This window comes from Pempheris klunzingeri, chromosome 5 (assembly GCF_042242105.1).
Source record: "Pempheris klunzingeri isolate RE-2024b chromosome 5, fPemKlu1.hap1, whole genome shotgun sequence".
NCBI classification, from domain to species: Eukaryota; Metazoa; Chordata; class Actinopteri; order Acropomatiformes; family Pempheridae; genus Pempheris; species Pempheris klunzingeri.
This window is the reverse complement of record NC_092016.1, coordinates 25,505,190-25,524,074: the sequence shown is the minus strand read 5'-3', so window position 1 is coordinate 25,524,074 and position 18,885 is coordinate 25,505,190. Positions and strand designations below refer to the sequence as shown.

The following is an 18,885-nucleotide window of genomic DNA, read 5'->3' as shown; positions in this document are numbered from 1 at the left end:
AATGCACATTACACATTTAAAATATATTGCTCTCAATATTCCTTGTTGGTACAGCTTCCGTGCCATACAACAATTGTTATTCTGTGCCACATTTATGCATGTAAAAACTGCCAGTGTGGTTTCTTGGTTGCGTTGTGGATTTCTAAAAAGTGTATAAGCATGGTCAGGTACAACAAAATTAGTTAAAAGTTAAGGGGGGGGTATTCGAAAATACAAGATTGCTGGAAATCGTATAATGAAAAGTAATATAACACTAAATATAATTAAATGAAAATAAAATATCAGTCAAATGAATATATATGTAAATGTATACACACACACACACACACACACACACACATATATATATTTTAACAGAAACTGGTTTCACTGACTGACATCACTGTCTCACTGACTTTTATTATTTATCATTTACGCAAAACCAGCGTATACATATATTTTTCTATGGATCAATGATGCGAAATCAGAACTGGTGATGATGTCCGAGGGTCCCTGAAGGCACCGTCGGGTTTGTTTTGGTCCTGCGGGGCTGTGTCTCAGCCGACCAATGTGGGAAGAGAAAGGGCGCGGGCGTGTCATGTGACCCCTCCCTCCCCGCCCCGTCCATCCTTTCTGTAAATCGGCGCGTCACTCAGAGTCTGTTCACTCTCTGCCCGTCAGCGCTCCTCTACCCGCCTGTCTCCGCTCTTGTTATCCGACCGCTTTACTCTGCCGGAACGACTCCTCGCATTTTACCGACGATAAAAATAAAGAAAAGAAACAAGCTACACCTTGTCCTTTTCTACATGTATCGAGAGAAAATTAATTTGTAACCGAATAAACCATCCTGCGTCACAAACAGAGGATACATATCCGCTTAAGTCGTTGAGGGGGAGTCCGGCTTAGAGCGTTTGTGTCTTAATTCGTTTCTTCTTTTTTTTTTCTGGGAAAAACCAAAATGAAAACCAAATTCATCAACGGGGTTTCTAGTTCCCCCTCCATGTCGCTGGGTCTGCTGGTGACTGAGAACGCCTTGCAGGTCCAGCCCGATACCGAGGAGGACTGCAAGGAGCAGGTCCGGCCCGACCCGGACACCCAGCGGAAGGCTTACCTGTGGTGCCGAGAGTTCCTCCACGGAGCCTGGAAACGGCTGGCTGAGGACGACTTCCACATCACCATCATAAGGTACAGAGTGTCCATTCGCTCGCTTGATAGAAATGGGCCTAGTTGGTTGAAGCCAGTACGATGAGGCTGCTATTTTACATCCCGGTGTGATAATGGGAACCTTTAAAGGGTTAGCCCGCTGCATTAAGCGGGTTATGCCTTTAGTACTCTGTATCTAGTATATTTAGTGTTCCTTTTGTCATTGTGCTTCATCTGAGCAGACTGGAGGGATGATGTCACCCGTAGAATAACCCTGGACTGAGTGAACAACAGTCACACTGACAAGAAGACAGGGTTATTTAACAGGAATATCATCAAAACGTTCACACAGATCTCATTTTATACTCCCAAATACATTTCTAGGACCCTCAGTGTCAGACCATAATTCAGTGTCAATGTGCCAACTCCTAAAAACCGCCCTGTGATAATGAGTCTGTCATAAATTACTTTGACTCATCGTTTTAAAACATGTTGCTCTTTTAATTCTAATGACATTGTCTGTTGAACCAGTTAATCAGCACAGCACGGACTCTGCCAACCCTATGATGACAATTGATGGGAAGATGCTAAGACATGTCCACATAACAGTCCCTCCGCGTAATTAATAATCATATTCACTGTCTGTCTTCCAGGGGTGGCCTGAGCAACAAGCTCTTCCTGTGCAGCCTCCCTGACAGCGTGGACACGTTTGGGGACGAGCCGAGGAGTGTCCTGCTGCGCCTCTACGGGGCCATCCTGCAGGTGGGAGCCACATCTCTCACCATATGTCTTTGACAAACGGCTAAATGCTGTTGATTTACTGTATGGAGAGTCAGAAGTAAGCCCGAAGCCTTCACAGGGCTGTGTTGAGACAGTTTCCCTCAGTCGTATGTGATTGTTAGCCTGTAAAAAGTTTAGCTGCTTGTAATTAAGCTGCTATACGGCACACACAAATAACAGCAGAAATGTACAAATCGTGCACTGTTAGCTTTTTAACTAAATCTATAACAAAGTTTGTCTTGTCCACCTTTATCACAGAGACGACTCATGTAGCCGGGGTCAAAGGGGACTTTACAGCCTGAGCTGATAATTGCAGTAACCAGACTAAAAGAAAGAAAAAAATGATAATCCATGTGACAGTGCCGAAAAACCGAGCTTGTTGTTGTGTGTGTGCGCGTCTGCAGGTCATATGCTTATGTTAGTGTGTGCATGCATGTGCAGTTATGCCTTCATGTGTGTATGTATGTGTGTGTGTGCGTATGTGTGTTTGCGTGTTAGCCATTGTTGTACATGGTGATGTACCCCCATGGCTGTACATGCATGTGTTCTTTGCCGTAGGCTTCCCAAAGGAGCGTGCCTTGGGCACTCTTGTTCGCAGGTGAACCCACCAAAAAACACGGTACAGTATGAGATCTCTGAAATCTCAGCCTAATACAAAGACGTAACACAGTCATGTAGCACAGCCCTGGCTGACAAAGCTAGGGAGATACAGTATGGAGGGAAAACAAAGTGCTGAAACACCTCTCCTGCCTGTCTCTTTTCTTCTCTAAATCCCTGCCTTGTGATTCGTAATCTTTAAGCAGTCAGCTGAAACTAGTGGACAAACAGAGGAGGATGAATCTGCACATTTCTAGATCTCTCAGCTGAAAAAAAACTAAAACAAGAGCAACAAGAAAAGTCATTAGCCAGCGCGCAGTTTGCAGATAGATAATGTATTTTTTGCCAGCTCCACAATGTTTCCAGTTAACACGGAGAGATAGAGCCTTTTTATCTCCTAAGATGATGTGGCTGGTTTTTCCCGAGTTAAGATAAGATATTCCTTCAGTAGTCCCACGGCAGGGAAATTCACAATGATCCCAGCCGTCTGAGGGCAGACTGCAGCATTGCTAAGTGTAACACATCAGGTCAGCAGATAACCGCTTAGTCACCGCAACATGCCGTAAATTGATTTTACTTGCAAGAATTGAGTGACGCAGAGTTCAAGGACTTCTTGAAATCAGCATTGTCCAATATTCTGCTGTGGTTTTATTGTTCAGAGTTTTGTTTTTAAGCATGTGCTGTTTTGTCCCAACCTGCTGCGATGACTAAAAGACTATCAGTGCAAGCTCACAGCGATATGGGCGTCTCACTTGCTGCTTCCTCAGCCTTAAAATTTGTCATTCGCTGCCATTAAGTGATATTCAGCAGAGTGAGACCGGCATTAAGTATTAACTAAAGTCTGTGTAATTGCTAATGGGTATATAAGCGGTTAGCTTTTATTACTAGGGATGTCTGCGTGAGCAAAAGCACTGTGTCCTTCACCAAGGTAACTGCAGCCGTCTCCGTCAGGACAGAGCCGCCTCTAAGAAATTAGTCATGTCTAATCAAAAAGCTAATATGATTAAGGAACTCCGATGTGATTGTCAGAGTGCACAGCTGCTAATGATTAAACAAAGCCTAACAGCGCTGGAGGCAGCGTTTCTCAGCAATGAAGATATGCGACTAGCATCTTGGATGATGATTAGATTCACCAGATAAATATGTGTGTATTTAGCCCCTTTAATATGTAATCCACAGTAAAACGTCACATTCAGCAGCAGGCTCTGAGTTGGGTAGTAGAGAATAGTTTTATCTCTCCTCCTCAGAGATAACTCCCGCTATCTTTATGTTATCTAGCCTCTATCTCTGCTCTCTCTTTCTGGCTGTTGTGTTAAAGCAGGCAGTCAGGGCGGTGCAGCGATTAGTCTTCAGCCCAATCCTCTGCACCGCCATGTCCAAAAGACTCGGTGTGTGTTTGAACTCATACTGTACTGTCTGCACTGCAGGCATGGCTAGGTTTTGATGTTAACGCTCACGGACGGCTTCACATGTATTCATGGATAGTTCTTTCCTTTTTCTTTTGTTGATAGATGTCCTGTAATAAAGGGGATTCCCAACAGTCAAACAAAGAAAGTCACTTCCAAGTAAGTAACTGATGATGGTGCCACCGTACAGTATGTTTCTCTGCTCAGAGTTTCACCCAGTGTCCGTCCATCCAGTCACCGCAACACTCACGTGTCAACCCCCTTCCTGAAAACGTTCTTTTTGTTTCCCTAAACCCTCCTCTTACTAATGTTGACTCTGATCTGCGTGAGTCTTCTGAACTCCTGAGGCACCAGCTGTGAGAGGGCCGGGCCTTTGAAATCCTGTGGCTTTTCGAACTTAAGTTCAGAATCAGTCTAACACCTGTCTCCTCTTACTAACCCTGGCACAACATGACTGTCCAAACTGAGTTGCGTGAACGCCAAAGTCACTGATTACATTCAGTGGAGGCTTTTTATTCATTAAAAATGGTTAAAAGACTTTTATTTAGGTCTCATTAGTTCATGTGGTTTGAATTTAGCTGCATTAATTCAATATGAACCATACGATAGTACGTACTGGAGCAGACACCATCAGAGAAGATGTATCTTGAATAACCTGACACAGTTTGACTCTAGTATGAGTCACTGCTGACAGCCTGCCACATTGCCACAACTTCCTGTAAACCTGCACCATGGCATGTGATCACAGCTCACATCACAGTACGCCACCCTCACCCCCCCCCCCCCACCCACCCACGCTCCCAATCCAGCCTTCAGTTAGCAGTGAAGCTAATGCAGACGTGACCCCGTGCCGGTGTCTACGGAAGCTGTCTGGTCAAGGTAAATTCTGTTTGGATTACATAGGATGTCGCTGAATTAACCCCTGTGGGGATACTTCACTGGCATATTAGCACACATGTCAGGTAAGCTTTAGATGTAAGTGACAAACACACACAAATGACAGTAACCACTAGGTGAACTTATTACTGGAGATAAATATACAGATATGCTACAGATGAATATTGATGACCCTCTAATAATGGCCTCAAACACAGAAGAACCATGTCCTCTCCTAAAACAAACTTATATCCCTTTCATGCGTTTATTTCTGATGTCCTTTGTCGACGAGTTTACCTGCTGTCTTGTTAAATTAAGGCCAGTCGGCCTAAAATACGCTATACACATCTTGGTCACACTATAAAAAGATAGATTATGTTATAATTTTTATAAAAATGACTATTGTTCGACGTGGTTTTAAGCAAATAGGTACGTAATGATATCTTTCAGCTGTTACATAACAGTGTACATTCACTAAAACACATCACTGCCATGAGTTCCTCTCAGCACACGGATGAATGGAAGAAATGTGCCACATGTGTCTTTTCAGATGGATTTGACCGGTCTGTACTAAATAATTACTTACTTACTTAACTTAATGATCTTTCCCCTTTCCCATTGTAAGTACACAACAGAATAGATAAGTATTGAGGTCAAAGCAGCAGCTGCCAGCAGAGCACAGTGCACCTGCTGCATCGCTCCAAGGCCAGCCGCTAAATATGAGCCACGTAGCAGCACTGATACGGGGCCATTGTAAGAATTTAGATTCATATGCAATCAAATATTCATGATCCCAGAGCCTACAGCAGCTGTCAGACTGAATGCGGTGTGTAGATTAACTTTCAGATTGTTGAAAGTTTTGTGCCCAAGCAGTGGGAAAATAGCTAGAGGGAGGTACTTATTAGAAATGCTGAAATTCATCTGAAAAGGCTTGACGTGCATGACATGTTGATAATTAACATTTGAGCGGTTGGAAGACTTGTCTGGGAGAGTGGGGTAAATCAAACATGCTGCTAAAACCAACACTGGCATTTAAAATAGGACAGAGGAAATGAAACAGAGGTTGATGGAGGACTGCAGGGCAGTCAGACCAGTCAATATGGCACCATCAGGGTCACGGCGTGGGACGCTGCCACAGCCTCTGAACAGCAGAGCTGTTACTATGAGTGAATAAATATTTGAGTCAGATTCCAATAACAGTTGGTGGGTTGTGGGTCACTGTCGATCAAACCTGATCCCTCCCACCCAGTACTGATAAAGGAGACACGGTAAACAAATATTACCAGCAGATGGTTTTTAATTCCTGTTCTTTAGCCTTAATTATGTAGATGTAGAGAAATACTAAAGATTTGAAGCAACTTTTCAGGGGCTTTAATGGTTTTCAACATCATTCCAGACACTTCCAAAATGACATTCATCGCACCGCTGTAGAGTCCAACTATTGTCTTCATCACTGAGATGTAATTTAAATCGCGACACTACATAAGAGCACGGTTATGACAGCACTCCTATCGCTGGCATAGCTCTAAATCAGAGTGATTGTACATTTCATGTAAGCAGAATGAAGCAGGTTTGTAAATAGGTTATCCCTTTAACAGTAATCATGCACAAACTGAATTCTTCACTTCGTACTTTGAACTGACAACTCGGCCCGCAGCAAACGTGGGTAAGAACGAGCCTACGGAGATGCTGCATATAAAGAGGGTTGGTCCATATGTGGACTGGTAGCTGCAGGTCTGGGTCAGTGTCGCCACAGTAACCAAGATGATGTACTTGCTGAGTCACTGAAGGAATGATAGGGGGGGAGTGAATCATCTTATAAAAAGGCCACGCAGGACTTTGAGTCTTTGCTCTGCTCTACACACAGGCTGCCAGCTGGCTTGTTGTCTGGCAGTATGTGTGTCAGCATGATTATGGTAATGTGGATAATGCACGTTGGAGATTTAAAACAGCTTGTGATCAGCTTCTGCAGATAAGGCATTACATAACGATGGAGGGGTGGGTGGGGGGGTATTCTCTGAACAAATGCCCTGGGAATAAAGCAGCTGCATACTGTTCAGACAACAGACTTCTCATTTGTTCGAGATGTTCAAGCATCCCCAAATTGTTTCCTGTGTCCTTGTATTATTAACACAAGGCTTAGACTGGAAACAATGGTGCGTGGTTATTTGTTTTGAACACTGTTTATTGGACCATGGCCTCTTCTTAACACACACACACGCGCACACAGACACAAACAATACACACAATATGACAGTGCAGTCTCTTTTTGCAGACGACAGGACTCTGATCTCTGTTCTGAGAGTTGGAACAATCAATCAATTCATTGATTTTTTGATAGACACATTTTATAGCAAAAATATAATAGTTGGTCAGCCTAAAAAAGCTATTTGGGGCTTTAGGAAATTGTGATGACAAACAATTAAATTAAAGTAAAGTAAAAAAAAAAAAGTCAACAAATTCACCCATAATAAAAACATTTGCAACATTTTTTTATGTATAATCTGAACCCAAATGAAAACACTTTTCTAATCAGGATGTCAGAGACAACTTGCCAGATTCCATCAGCTGTGAAACAATTCATGCCTCATGATCATTTGTCTGTTTAACAATGTGGGCCTGTCAAAAAACAAGGCCTTGGGAGGCCTTGTCTCAAAATTCTTGTAGACTGCTTTTTGGTCCCATCGCTCAAGTGACAAACAACTGAACACTTGATTAAGAGAGAGATATTCTTGCACCATGCTTGGAGACCACAAAGCTCTGAGCTGGCGTCCTGCTGCACAGTCAGTCAGTATGACCCACATTCTCTGGCAAGTAGCCAAAGACGAGGGCTCAGATCTGCATGTCTCTCTCTGCAGCGATTCATCAGAAGATTCACTTAAGAATGTTAAGATATCATCTTACATTAGTTTTGCAGTGATCTATGGTGACATTGAAATTCTGCATATTGCAGCATCAGCTGGCAAACCGTACTGTCAAGGTCGTTTTGCTGTAGGTGTACATACAGAGGCACACATCAGCACACCCTGAAAGCTACATTACAACGACATCCTGATTGTCACATGGGCTCTCTGTTCTAAAGTTGTGGTCTTCAGCCCAAACTGGGATAACCAGGGTTGTCTTTTTCAGATAAAGCTCAGAGCAGCAAAAGAACAACCTAAACAACAGAGGCGATGATAGATAAACTGATTTTCATTTATAATATTAGTGGGGCACGACTCCGCCAAGGGATGCTACCAGAAATACAATGTGACTAACGGGAGATTCAGGTTCCCACAGTTTACGTTAGCTGTAGAATGACCTGGTCACTTTGTTACTCTTGTTCTGTTAACTACAGATCTAATGACCTCTAGCCCATTTGGTTTGAAGCCCGGTTTTCTCTCCTCTCAACACAAAAGGGTGCAGCAGAAACAAGTTGTTGAGAAGCCAGCACAAAGCTTTAGTCTGTCAGGCTTCAGGAATCATGCTTGTGTTGGTGTGGAGGTGTGAGGGAAGGTTTCCAAGTTATCCTGAACCTTTATTGGGCTCTGGGGTATGTGTGTTCGTCTGTGAGTTTCGTGAGTCTCTTAGATAAAGGCAGAAGGACAAGGCTGCCCTGTCTGCTTCAGCTACTTCAACAGTGACTGGTGCTCTGAGTGGGCCAACTCTTCCCGGAACTTTTAATCTCCCTCTTGTGTTCTCACCGCTCTGACAGACAAACCCAACTAACCCTAACCAAAGCATTTCTCCTCATTCAAACTCCTCCATCCCTCTCCTCCACCTCCACCTCCACCTAAGCCCCTTACAGACATGCACTTCAGCCCGCTAGTGTTCTGACATTTGCTGCCAAACGCAAAAACGCTCTCTTACACGGTTCTATTCTGAATGGGAAGCAATCACATTGCCACACTGTTATAGTTTAAATGTTTGAATATATACATATATATCAACTACGGGAAGGCCTAATTGTCAGTTCATGTCATTGCACAGGGAAATTAAATGAAACCAAATGAAATCCTTTGAACAGCATTACTAAACTCACTAAAGTAAGACCTGAATTATCCTCCAAGTAAAATAGGAGATGGTCTTTTGTCAGAGGAGCTTATTTAAAAAAAAAAAAGATATTTCAATTATATCCCTGAATTTTCAGTAATGCCAGTTCATTCAGGGTGTAAATGTAGCAGAATCGTATCAAACCCAAGTTTTAAGACTATTTATGGCTAATGTTGTAATTACCACAGAGCCACTCCGGCGTTGTTGCCTGTATCCAATGATTTCAGACTGTATATGATTTATAAAGAAGACATCAAATATGTGACACAAACAGATGCACTCATGAGGTTACAGACAGTGGGGGCAGCCAACCACGAGCCATCTTCAAAATAGGTTTATTAGCAGGTAGTATGGATGCCATTCTCCCTTGATGACATTATTTTCCACTTCACAGCTGTTTTTTTTTTTTAGCAGTGGTGTCAAGGTGGTGTTTTTTTAAAACAGGCTTCCTTTTTTCATGACAATTCCATAACCACAGTCCAGACAAAAAGCCATCACAGTAATACAACCCAAGCACTGTTACAGATGTAACGTATGAAAGGGAAGGAAGGGAGAGTTCTTTCACCCATGACTCTCCATCCATACCTCACACCGTCTTTGGTTTTTTTTTCAGACATTGTGACCAGAAAAATGCTCTTTGTCTCCTTTCTCACTCTGTTCTCACTCACTTGCAGCTCTGATGGGTAGTGGTGGTGGTGGTGGTGGTGGAAAGGACTGCTCTCATGTTTTCAATGCTGAACTTGAATAAACGTCTTACTGCTGTGTGTTTTCAGGGGGCGGAGGCCATGGTGTTGGAGAGTGTGATGTTTGCCATCTTGGCGGAGAGGGAGCTGGGACCCAAACTTTATGGTATTTTCCCTCAGGGCCGACTGGAGCAGTACGTCCCTGTAAGTCACCATGATGTTGTTTAAACACTTATTTATATATGTTTACATGTGTACTGTGATTACTGTGTGATTTCAACAGGGGTGGACAAAATAATAGGAACACCCCATGCTCTCCATGACTGAAATTAGTGCAATTTTGAAATTTCTGATTGTCAGTTCTATCTAGTTTTTGAGTCTTTTTTTATATTACGGTATTGAAAGGTACGCTGGTCTAGGCCTGGGTATTGAACCTCAAAACCTACTTGGTACCAAAATGTGTCAATAAAAAAAACAAAGGACTAAGATCCAGCATCAATGTGGCTTTAGTCAGACAGCTCATGATTTAATTTCAAACTTTATGAGGCAAAGTTCTACTACTAATGTTTAGTGTTGCTATCAAAACTCCAAAGTTCTAAGTATTAAAACAATTTAAGCAATACCCAGTCCGAGTCATTATGCCCTTTTATGTGTGATCTCAGTGTGAGCGGAGAGGACTTTTCAGAGCAGTGACCACATCTTATCTTCCAAAAAAAGATTCATTTGCAGGTTTGCAGTTATGTTTCAGGTTAGGATTTGAATCAGGCATGAGTTAAAGCTTAGCATTGACAGCTGGGGAATGAATGACACAACATAGTTTGTGTGTGTGTGTGTGGTGTACTGTTCAATGATGCATCATTGATTGATGTTCAGAGAGAGTTAATAAACCATAAAACATCTGCTGTTCAGCAGCTAAACAGTGCTGTGTTACACAATCTATGTTACACATGGACGAAACTCATATTGACTTCACTTGTCTTCATGGAGCGGCCGTTAAGCTGGAAGAGCAGCTGAAAGTCATTCAGATAGTTCCACGGAGTCTTGTTTGAACATGTGTGTACTGCAAAAAAGTGAAAGTTTTAATTATCCAAGAGCAGTTTCAGAAAAATTATTAGCATTATTATTATTTAGCGTTTCATTTTTTAGTATTGTAGGAAGGCCATTTTGTGCAAGTAGTCTTCCATAAAAGTCATGTCAAGTGCAACTTCAAAACTCTCAAAATCACGGCGTCTCTATGGATAAAATATGATCATTATTATTTATAATAACCCGTTGACAGAGCCGTAAACTGGACACCTGTGAGCTAAGTGACCCCAGCATCTCAGCCGAGGTTGCGGAGAAGATGGCCAAGTTTCATGGAATGAGGATGCCCTTCAACAAGGAGCCCAAGTGGCTGTTTGGCACCATGGACAAGTAAGACCCTGTCCCACCCCCGCACACACACACACACACTATCCTGCTCCGTCTTATCTGTCGTGTTCTGTCTTTTCTTTAAGCATATTTAGTTGTGTTCTCTGGCTAGTACCTATTCGCCACAGGCCATAAGTCCGTAGCCGAAGTTAATCAATGCTAAGATAGCGAGTTGCGTCACTGAGTGACTTATAGACAACTATGAGGTGACAGGTGACTTATCGTAATGCACTTCTGTGTGAATTGCATTCAAGTTATTTGTTGGCTGTTTACAAGGTTTACAATTGCGCAATGTTTGTCAGCGTGTGGGGATAAAGTCCACTTTATCACTTGCCAGATTATGTATTATAAACATTACTCATCTGTCCTGCTACCTGACCCAGTTAGGAAATTTCCACGTCAGAATAGAGGAAGGATTCAGAGATCAGAGAGAATGGAAGTTTACTGAAATGTATTGGTGGTAACTGGGATACAGTAAGATGATCTGCTGAAAGCAGGATTCCCTTTAACCTGGACTGTGTCATTTTTTAAAGCTGTTGTAAGTATTCAGTGGACTTTTTTTTTTGGCCTGCAAGAGAATTGGATGTGAAGTCACCCAATCAGGACCTGGATTTGGTTTGTGAGTGTGTTACATTCCTCGGCTGATTCAAGCACACATGCTTGAGCCACTTGATGCTTGAGAAGTCTATTCCCGCACACACATTTTCCACTGTTTGGTCTAAAGGACCTGTCTCAAGACGTATTCATCGTAGTTTGACACGGTGATTAAATACAGCCCATAATTCCATGATAATCCACAGCTGTGTTGGAGGTTTGTCCGCAAGCGGCTCAGGCACCCAGGATTCCCTCAACTGATGCTGTAAAGACATACAACATCTAGAATCACACACATTCAGAATCCTTTTGATGTTTCTAACTGCAAAACATTTTGTCAGGGAAAAGCTGTGTATGTATATAAAACACAGCTCACGCTAATTTGCAATATACATATATGCATATAAATATACAAACTCTATTTTTATTATTTGATTTCTTTTTATTATTTACTTTTGCAATGGGGCACTCAGAGGTGATCCGCTTGATGAGAGTACAGATCTGAATGATCAACTGACAAACCACACTTTTTTTTTTGGTTCCTTTTCTCTGCACCCACACATACACTCTGTTGATACACAGGCACTTTTATTACTAGTGCAATACAACTACTGCCAGGAAGCCTGCTGCTGCTATTGGTGTCATCACTACAGTAACGACTATTGGTAGACCCAATATTTGACTTTACATTGAACTAACATTTGTTCTCTCATTCATTCATTGTCTAGCTGTGTCATAAAGGCATCAGACCGTTTAAGCGCATTCAGAGAACACACAGACTTTTACATAATTCTGACTTCACTGTGTCCCTTTACCTCATGCTTGCCTAACCTGATGAAGCCAACGCTTGTGTTACCCTCTCACCAGGTACCTGAGCCAAGTCATGCGGCTGAACTTCACCAGAGAGTCCCACCTGCGTCGCTTCAACCGCCTGCTCAGCTACAACCTCCCGCAGGAAATGGATGTACTTAAGTACGTCTCTACACACACACACACACACACACACACACTCACACACCTGCGCAGAGTGGATAACATATTTGTTGGAACATATAATATAATGTAATGTAATATAATTTATTTTTTTATTGTATCTACAAAAACAGTTTAAACACATCTGTATCTTAAAAGCACCCCCCCCCCCACACACACACACACACACACCCCACTCCCTTAAGCGTAAACTGTCACTAAGCCGCCCAATGCTGCCTTTCTGGATTCTTGTTAGACTGTTTTTAATTGTGGTTTACCAGTGAAAGACAATCTTCAGTACCATCATGCTTCACATTCAGGGACAGTTTCCAAACATGATGTCATACAGTTGACGGTGGTGTGCCAGGAACACAGGAAAAAGTCAAAAGATTACTAACACGAACACAATATTTTCTTATTATCATACAATTCAGACCTCTTTGTGTTTTAAACGTGTAGAAGTGGATGAAATAATGAAATTCTGTCAAAACTTTTTTTCCAAGTCAGATTTTGTTCCCTTACAGTTATGAGACAATCTGAACTGTATCTGAACAGTAGAAATACAAGCAGCAAGCACCAACCCTATTAACACACCTTATACTATATATTATGGTAATTGTAATCATACAGCACTTAGTGGAGGTTATGCCTCTAGTCCTTAGTACTGCAGACCTTAAAGAAACTGGCAGGTAAAGGGATCAGCCCACTTGTTTGTTCGAGCTGCTCTACTTGTCGTAAGCTGTTAATCCATAGGAACCATCATCTGCTGTCTCTTTTGCTCCCATTCCAGGAACTTTTTTTTTTTTTAAATGTTCCCCTCTGCGTGGGAACACCTGATCTGAGGCTATTTATAAACCTTTTAATGAGTTAAATAATGAAGTGAAACACAGATGAAACTTCTTTGGTAATATCCAGAATATTCTGTGGCCTCATCATAACGTACAGGGATCGTTATGATCAATGTGTGAAGATGTGCGCGTCTTGAACCAGAAGCTCTTTAAACCCCGCTGACTGTCCTCTTTGTGTCCGTCCAGGTCTCTGCTGGAGTCCACCCACTCTCCTGTAGTGTTCTGCCACAACGACTGTCAAGAAGGTAAACATATAGATGCCGGCTCTCCCTCTATATTCTACATTTACCACATTTTCTTGATAAAACATCACTTTTGCGTGTGATGCTCGCAGGAAACATCCTGCTGCTGAAAGGCCGCCAGAGCTCAGACAAACAGAAGCTGATGCTCATCGACTTTGAATACAGCAGCTACAATTACAGGTGAGTTAGCTGAACCCCCACGATTTCAGTTATCGATCCTACTCACAACAAATGCGCTGTGTATTACAAAAAACAACACTGCCTAGCTGTTAAATTAAATTACTTAGCATTTTAAAAAATGAAATTCTTTATTTTTGACCCGTTTTAAACGTGTGTGTCTTCAGTAGGAGTGAATGGGACACATTCACACATAATATACAAGAAAAGAAAATATACCAGATTGCTTCCTTTAAGATTTAGCTTATACTCAGAGGCAGAGTGGGTCGTCCCTCAGTCGGAAGGTTGGTTGTTCGATCCCCGGCTCCTATGAGTCAGCGTGTCGAAGTGGCCAACCAAAACACCGAACCCCACCTTGCTCCTGAAGCAGCTTCAGTGTGTGAATGTGTGTGAAAGAATAGTCTCCTCCTCCAACTTAAATTCCAACCGTATGAATGGTGTGCGGATGGGTGAATGAGGAAGTAATGTAAAAGCGAAGAATAGTCTAGTCGAAATGACTAGAAAGATGCTGTACGAATACAGAACATTTACCATTCACACCCAATTCATGCCAAGATTTTGCCCAATGCTGGCAAAAGAGGGTGGATGCCCCGTGAAGCCATCTGTCAAGTGTTCTGAGTGAAAAACAAACGAGAATGTACTCAGACATGAAGTATTTGAGTAAACTAAGCATGCTGTGCCCCTGGTGTTTACCAGACCAGAAGCAGCTGCAGGGAAAGTGAAGAGCTGGAAAAGGTTTAAATGAATCTTGTGCGGTTAAATATCTGGCCTCTGAAGAGCGTCTTTTGTTGAGTTGGCCTCCACGTGATAACACAGAGAAATGAAACTCAAAAACAAAAGGAAGGAAGCTCACAGCCAATCTGGGTGTTATTCCCTAAAGGTATCATGTTGTCCCTGAGCTCCGCCCAAAGGTCTTTTTTTTTCCAGGAAATACACCACAGATCAAACTGCGAGACTCCTTTTAGTTGCACAGTTGCTCTGTCTGTGCCGTCGTTCTACCTAACAGGAGCTAACTTGAGTGGCAGCGGATGTGTGATTGGCCGAGAGGTGAGAGTGCTGTCACAACACCGCTCGTGAAAAGTCACGAAGAGTAACATGAAATAAAAATAGAATAGAATAGAATTAAATGTCCAAACGCTATAATCAAACATGCCTTGGCTTTTCAGTGGAATAAGAGATGGGGGAGGGTGAGAAAGGAGGCTGATAGTGAGTAACAGAAAGCAACATCTGAGAGAAAAATGAGAGAAGAAAAAGTGCAGCCTGGCTTGTGCCTGTGTTCCATCAATATTTCCCCCCCTGGCAGTCACAGTCCATGGCCACCTCCCTGTGTTGAAATATTCACTACAGCTGTTATGTAACCAGGATTTGGCAGGGCAATGAGGATGCACAGGATGGAGGTAATAAAAAGACTCCACCCAGGCCTGTCAGCATTACCAGTGGAGATGATGGTACAGTGGAATTCCACCACAGTTGTGCACAAGGAGATGGGAATAGACGAGAGTAGAGCGGAATAGATTAATGAGATTGTTCATCTGAAGAAGCACCTCAGAGTGATTTCATGTGTTCTTGCCTGTGTGTGTGTGTGTGTGTGTGTGTGTGTGTGTGTGTGCGAATTCCTGAGTGGTTCATTTATGGGAAACAGTGTAGAACACACTGGCCTTGGCTCACTGGTTCACAGTTGATCTCAGACAAAAGTCTCTCTCTCTCTCTCTCTCTCTCTCTCTCTTCCTCCCATACACAATCACAAACACTCCCACTCCCCCGCAGTTCCCCTTAGCGTGGCCCCTTTAAGTCTCCTCATATGTACGGCACAGCAAGCATGTGATCCGCTGCACACACATACCATACATGTGAGTATGTATGGACAGGAAGAACATTGACTGACACAGGAACACATGCTGGAGACGGGGGGGGGTCTCAAAGTGCCTCCTCATGCAAAATCGAGACCCCCCCCCCCCAGTTTTAGAGCTGTTGGTGATATTGACTCTTGTAGAAATGTCCCAATTACTGACAAATGCCCATTTCTACACATCACAGGGTCTTTAATCTCATTAGGATTAAAGTTGGCGGGCCATGTAATTAGCAACAGTTTGATCCGATAAACAACTTGTGTTATCAGAATTCTTTACATAAATAGTTTCACTAAATCCTGCCTCATTTTGCATATTGTTTCATAACACTTTAGAAAACAGCAGCGAGCCGTTATTATTTTTCAACCAAAGCCACCCGGGCAGCAATCATTTTCCATCACACGTTTGACATTTGGTGGAAAACAATATACCAGCATCAGCTGTGTTTACGTACCTCTAACCCATAAAACACAGGGCTTCGGTGCAGCTGGCTGGACAGCACGAAAGGCCACCAAACAAGATCTCATGTTCTCCTGAACAAACAAAGGTGGAAAGAACGCAGGGTTTCAAAGAAAGACACACACACACACACACACACACACACACTCTAGTATGTCTTGATCTGGTTGACACAACTTTAAACTTTAAAAATGGAGTAGTAAAAATAGTCACAGAGCCAGGTTAGATAAATAAAGTTGTATTGCCATCAAAATGACATAAATAAACACTGTACATGATTTAAGTGATACAAACCCCCATAGAAAACATTTACCACTATTATCAATTGTTCTCAACAACTGACATTGTGTGATTGTATAACTGTTCCTCTGTCTCTCTCCATCTCTTGCTGTGTTAACCTTGCAGGGGATTTGATATTGGCAACCATTTCTGTGAGTGGATGTACGACTACACCTGCGATGAGTTCCCTTTCTTCAAAGTGAATGCTCAGGCCTACCCCTCAAAGGCCCAGCAGGTGTGTATGACATGTCAGCACGCTAACGTCTTATTTATTCGGCTCTACTCGTCAAATGCTGAGCAGCGCGAGTTTGTTGTGTCCCCCTTTGCAGCTGCACTTCATTGAAAATTACCTGCGTGAGTCTGACCAAGGGTTTGACAACCTGAGCGAGGAGGACCAAATGAAAGTGAAGGAGGAGATGTATGTGGAGGTCAACAGGTGAGCTGGCACAACATGACACAGCACAAGAGAAAGGACAGATTGAAATGGAAGCGTTTGTCAGATGGAAACATATATATATATATATGTATATATTTTTACATTTGCAAAACAAAGCGAGCGTGTGTTTTTGATTGTAGGTTCTCCCTGGCATCCCACTTCTTTTGGGGCTTGTGGTCCATCATCCAGGCCCGGCTCTCCACCATCAAGTTTGGATACCTGGTATGTAGAAGTTTTATTAATTTTGTGCTTGTGTTTAATGTTTATGGCTTCTTTGGTTGAATGAGAAGAGGAACTTTATACAACTATATATAAGCTAGTAAGACATAAGCGGCGTTGTCCTGGGTGATGAGCGGTGTAAATATTTACTGTGTTAGGAAAAGGTCATGTCAGTCTGACAGTATATGACAGTCACAACCTGGGTGACGCAATTCACCCTTGCTGCATAATAAGTAGTGTTGGGTAGTAGTGAAAATTTGTAAAAACATCAAGAAATAATCATCACTGTTGTGGATGCACATAACATCCAGAATAGTTCAATTTCCAGAGATGAGTTAAGTCGGTATGGGGTGTATGTGGTGCCGTAATGCCGTGCTCACCACTCTGCTGCTCTGACTCTGCCGTTTTCATTCACTGATTTTTTCCACTTTGCTGTTTTTTTGAATTGTTAAGTTTCTGTCAGCGAAGCTCAACACTTACACAGCTGTACAGACTTTTCAAATTAAAAGCCCTTCGGTGGCTCAAAAGGCATAAACCCTTCCTTTCCCGATAGGATTTTACTGTGAAATATGTGCAGGAAGCCCAGTTAAATTGACAGTAGCATAGCAACGCTAAAAAAAACAAAAACAAATGGCATGTTGGGAACAAGGGGAAATAATTAATATAATGTTGAATAATGTTAAAATGAGACACCGGAGCAGAGTGGTACTGGTCAAGCTTGAAATGTACATTATTCAGAATTTTCCATTTAATGATTAGATAATAGGTACTGTCACCTCCTCAGTGTTTGACTGCTCGTGTACACTGAACATATTCGTGTGTACTTGACTGTGTTGTAGGAGTACGCAGTGGCCAGATTCGATGCCTACTTCCAGCAGAAGAAGATCTGGGCTGTCTAGTAGAGAGAGACGATCAGATGGATTGACGACGTGTTCAGCCAAATGGCAAGAGGCGGACATGCAGGCTGATAACGATCCACGATCCATGCTTTACTTATACTCCCTGCCTTGAGAGGATTTTGCCGGCTGCTGTTGGTATTGTGTTGACCATAGCCAAAAAGTGACCACACGGCTAGGTGCTTACGGTACACGATCCATTGCAGCTCACTGCGTAACTCCAAAAAAAAAGAAAGACACATCTATTTGTACTAACCTTCATCAGTGGTCCAAACTGCTCTCTGCTTCTGCCTTATTCGAACCATATCACTAACACAAGGGTTGCGTTTTGAGCAGGAGAGAGGTAGAATGCAGTTACAGTTAGATTGGAAATGTTAACATTGCATCAATGTTTATGTGTTGATCATTCCCTTATGGAAATGCTCTGTTGGAAGGAACCAAAATGTGATTCTCTTGCTAGATTCCTGCTTACTGAAGCAGCCAGTCGCTGACTGTGTATATTATATATAGACCTCAATGTGCCAGTAACCTGGTCCTGTCTGTTACTTATGGGCTGACTTGTTGGCTGGTGGAATCCTTACTTAATCCACAGGTCAGGCTGATGTCTACACTAGATACATTAGATATTACACACTTGCCATTTGCTCGGTTTTCTTTTTTAAATGGTTGTTTTTTTGACATTTTTCTTCAGGGCAGGGCAAATACAGTTCTGTTGTATTTTCAAGTATGTGAACAGTTGCGGTTCCTTCTGCTGGTTAAACTCCACCAAATCGAAATCAGAGAAATCAAACTTCACGTCATCTCGTAACGATTAGGTCTGCAGTCATACTGACGAGCTGTGAATCTGCTCAACCTGTTAAATTTTTAGTGGCAGAAGTTTGGTGGGTTTTTAGTATTATTATGGATCACTGTGACAAGTAGACCCACGTCTCTGTGTAGTTTACACATTGAGTATTAACTACCTACATTGTCTGATTCAGCCAAAAAGATATTCCAAACACACTTAA

At 42.4% G+C, this 18,885-nt stretch overlaps 1 protein-coding gene across 2 annotated transcripts; it reads left to right on the top strand.

Moving 5' to 3' along the window:
- The first annotated feature begins 916 nt into the window (after positions 1-916).
- Positions 917-18,607, top strand: chka (choline kinase alpha). Of its 2 annotated transcripts, XM_070830725.1 has the most exons (12): positions 917-1,164; positions 1,776-1,884; positions 4,011-4,064; positions 9,587-9,700; positions 10,776-10,909; positions 12,368-12,472; positions 13,507-13,565; positions 13,655-13,742; positions 16,454-16,562; positions 16,657-16,763; positions 16,904-16,985; positions 17,822-18,607. In XM_070830725.1, the coding sequence occupies exons 1-12, from the start codon at positions 938-940 to the stop codon at positions 17,879-17,881; spliced, it is 1,248 nt and encodes a 415-aa protein (XP_070686826.1). In that variant the 5' UTR covers positions 917-937; the 3' UTR covers positions 17,882-18,607. The 2 variants fall into 2 exon arrangements, with proteins under 2 accessions (XP_070686826.1, XP_070686827.1); XM_070830726.1 differs by lacking the exon at positions 4,011-4,064.
- Positions 18,608-18,885: the final 278 nt, after the last annotated feature.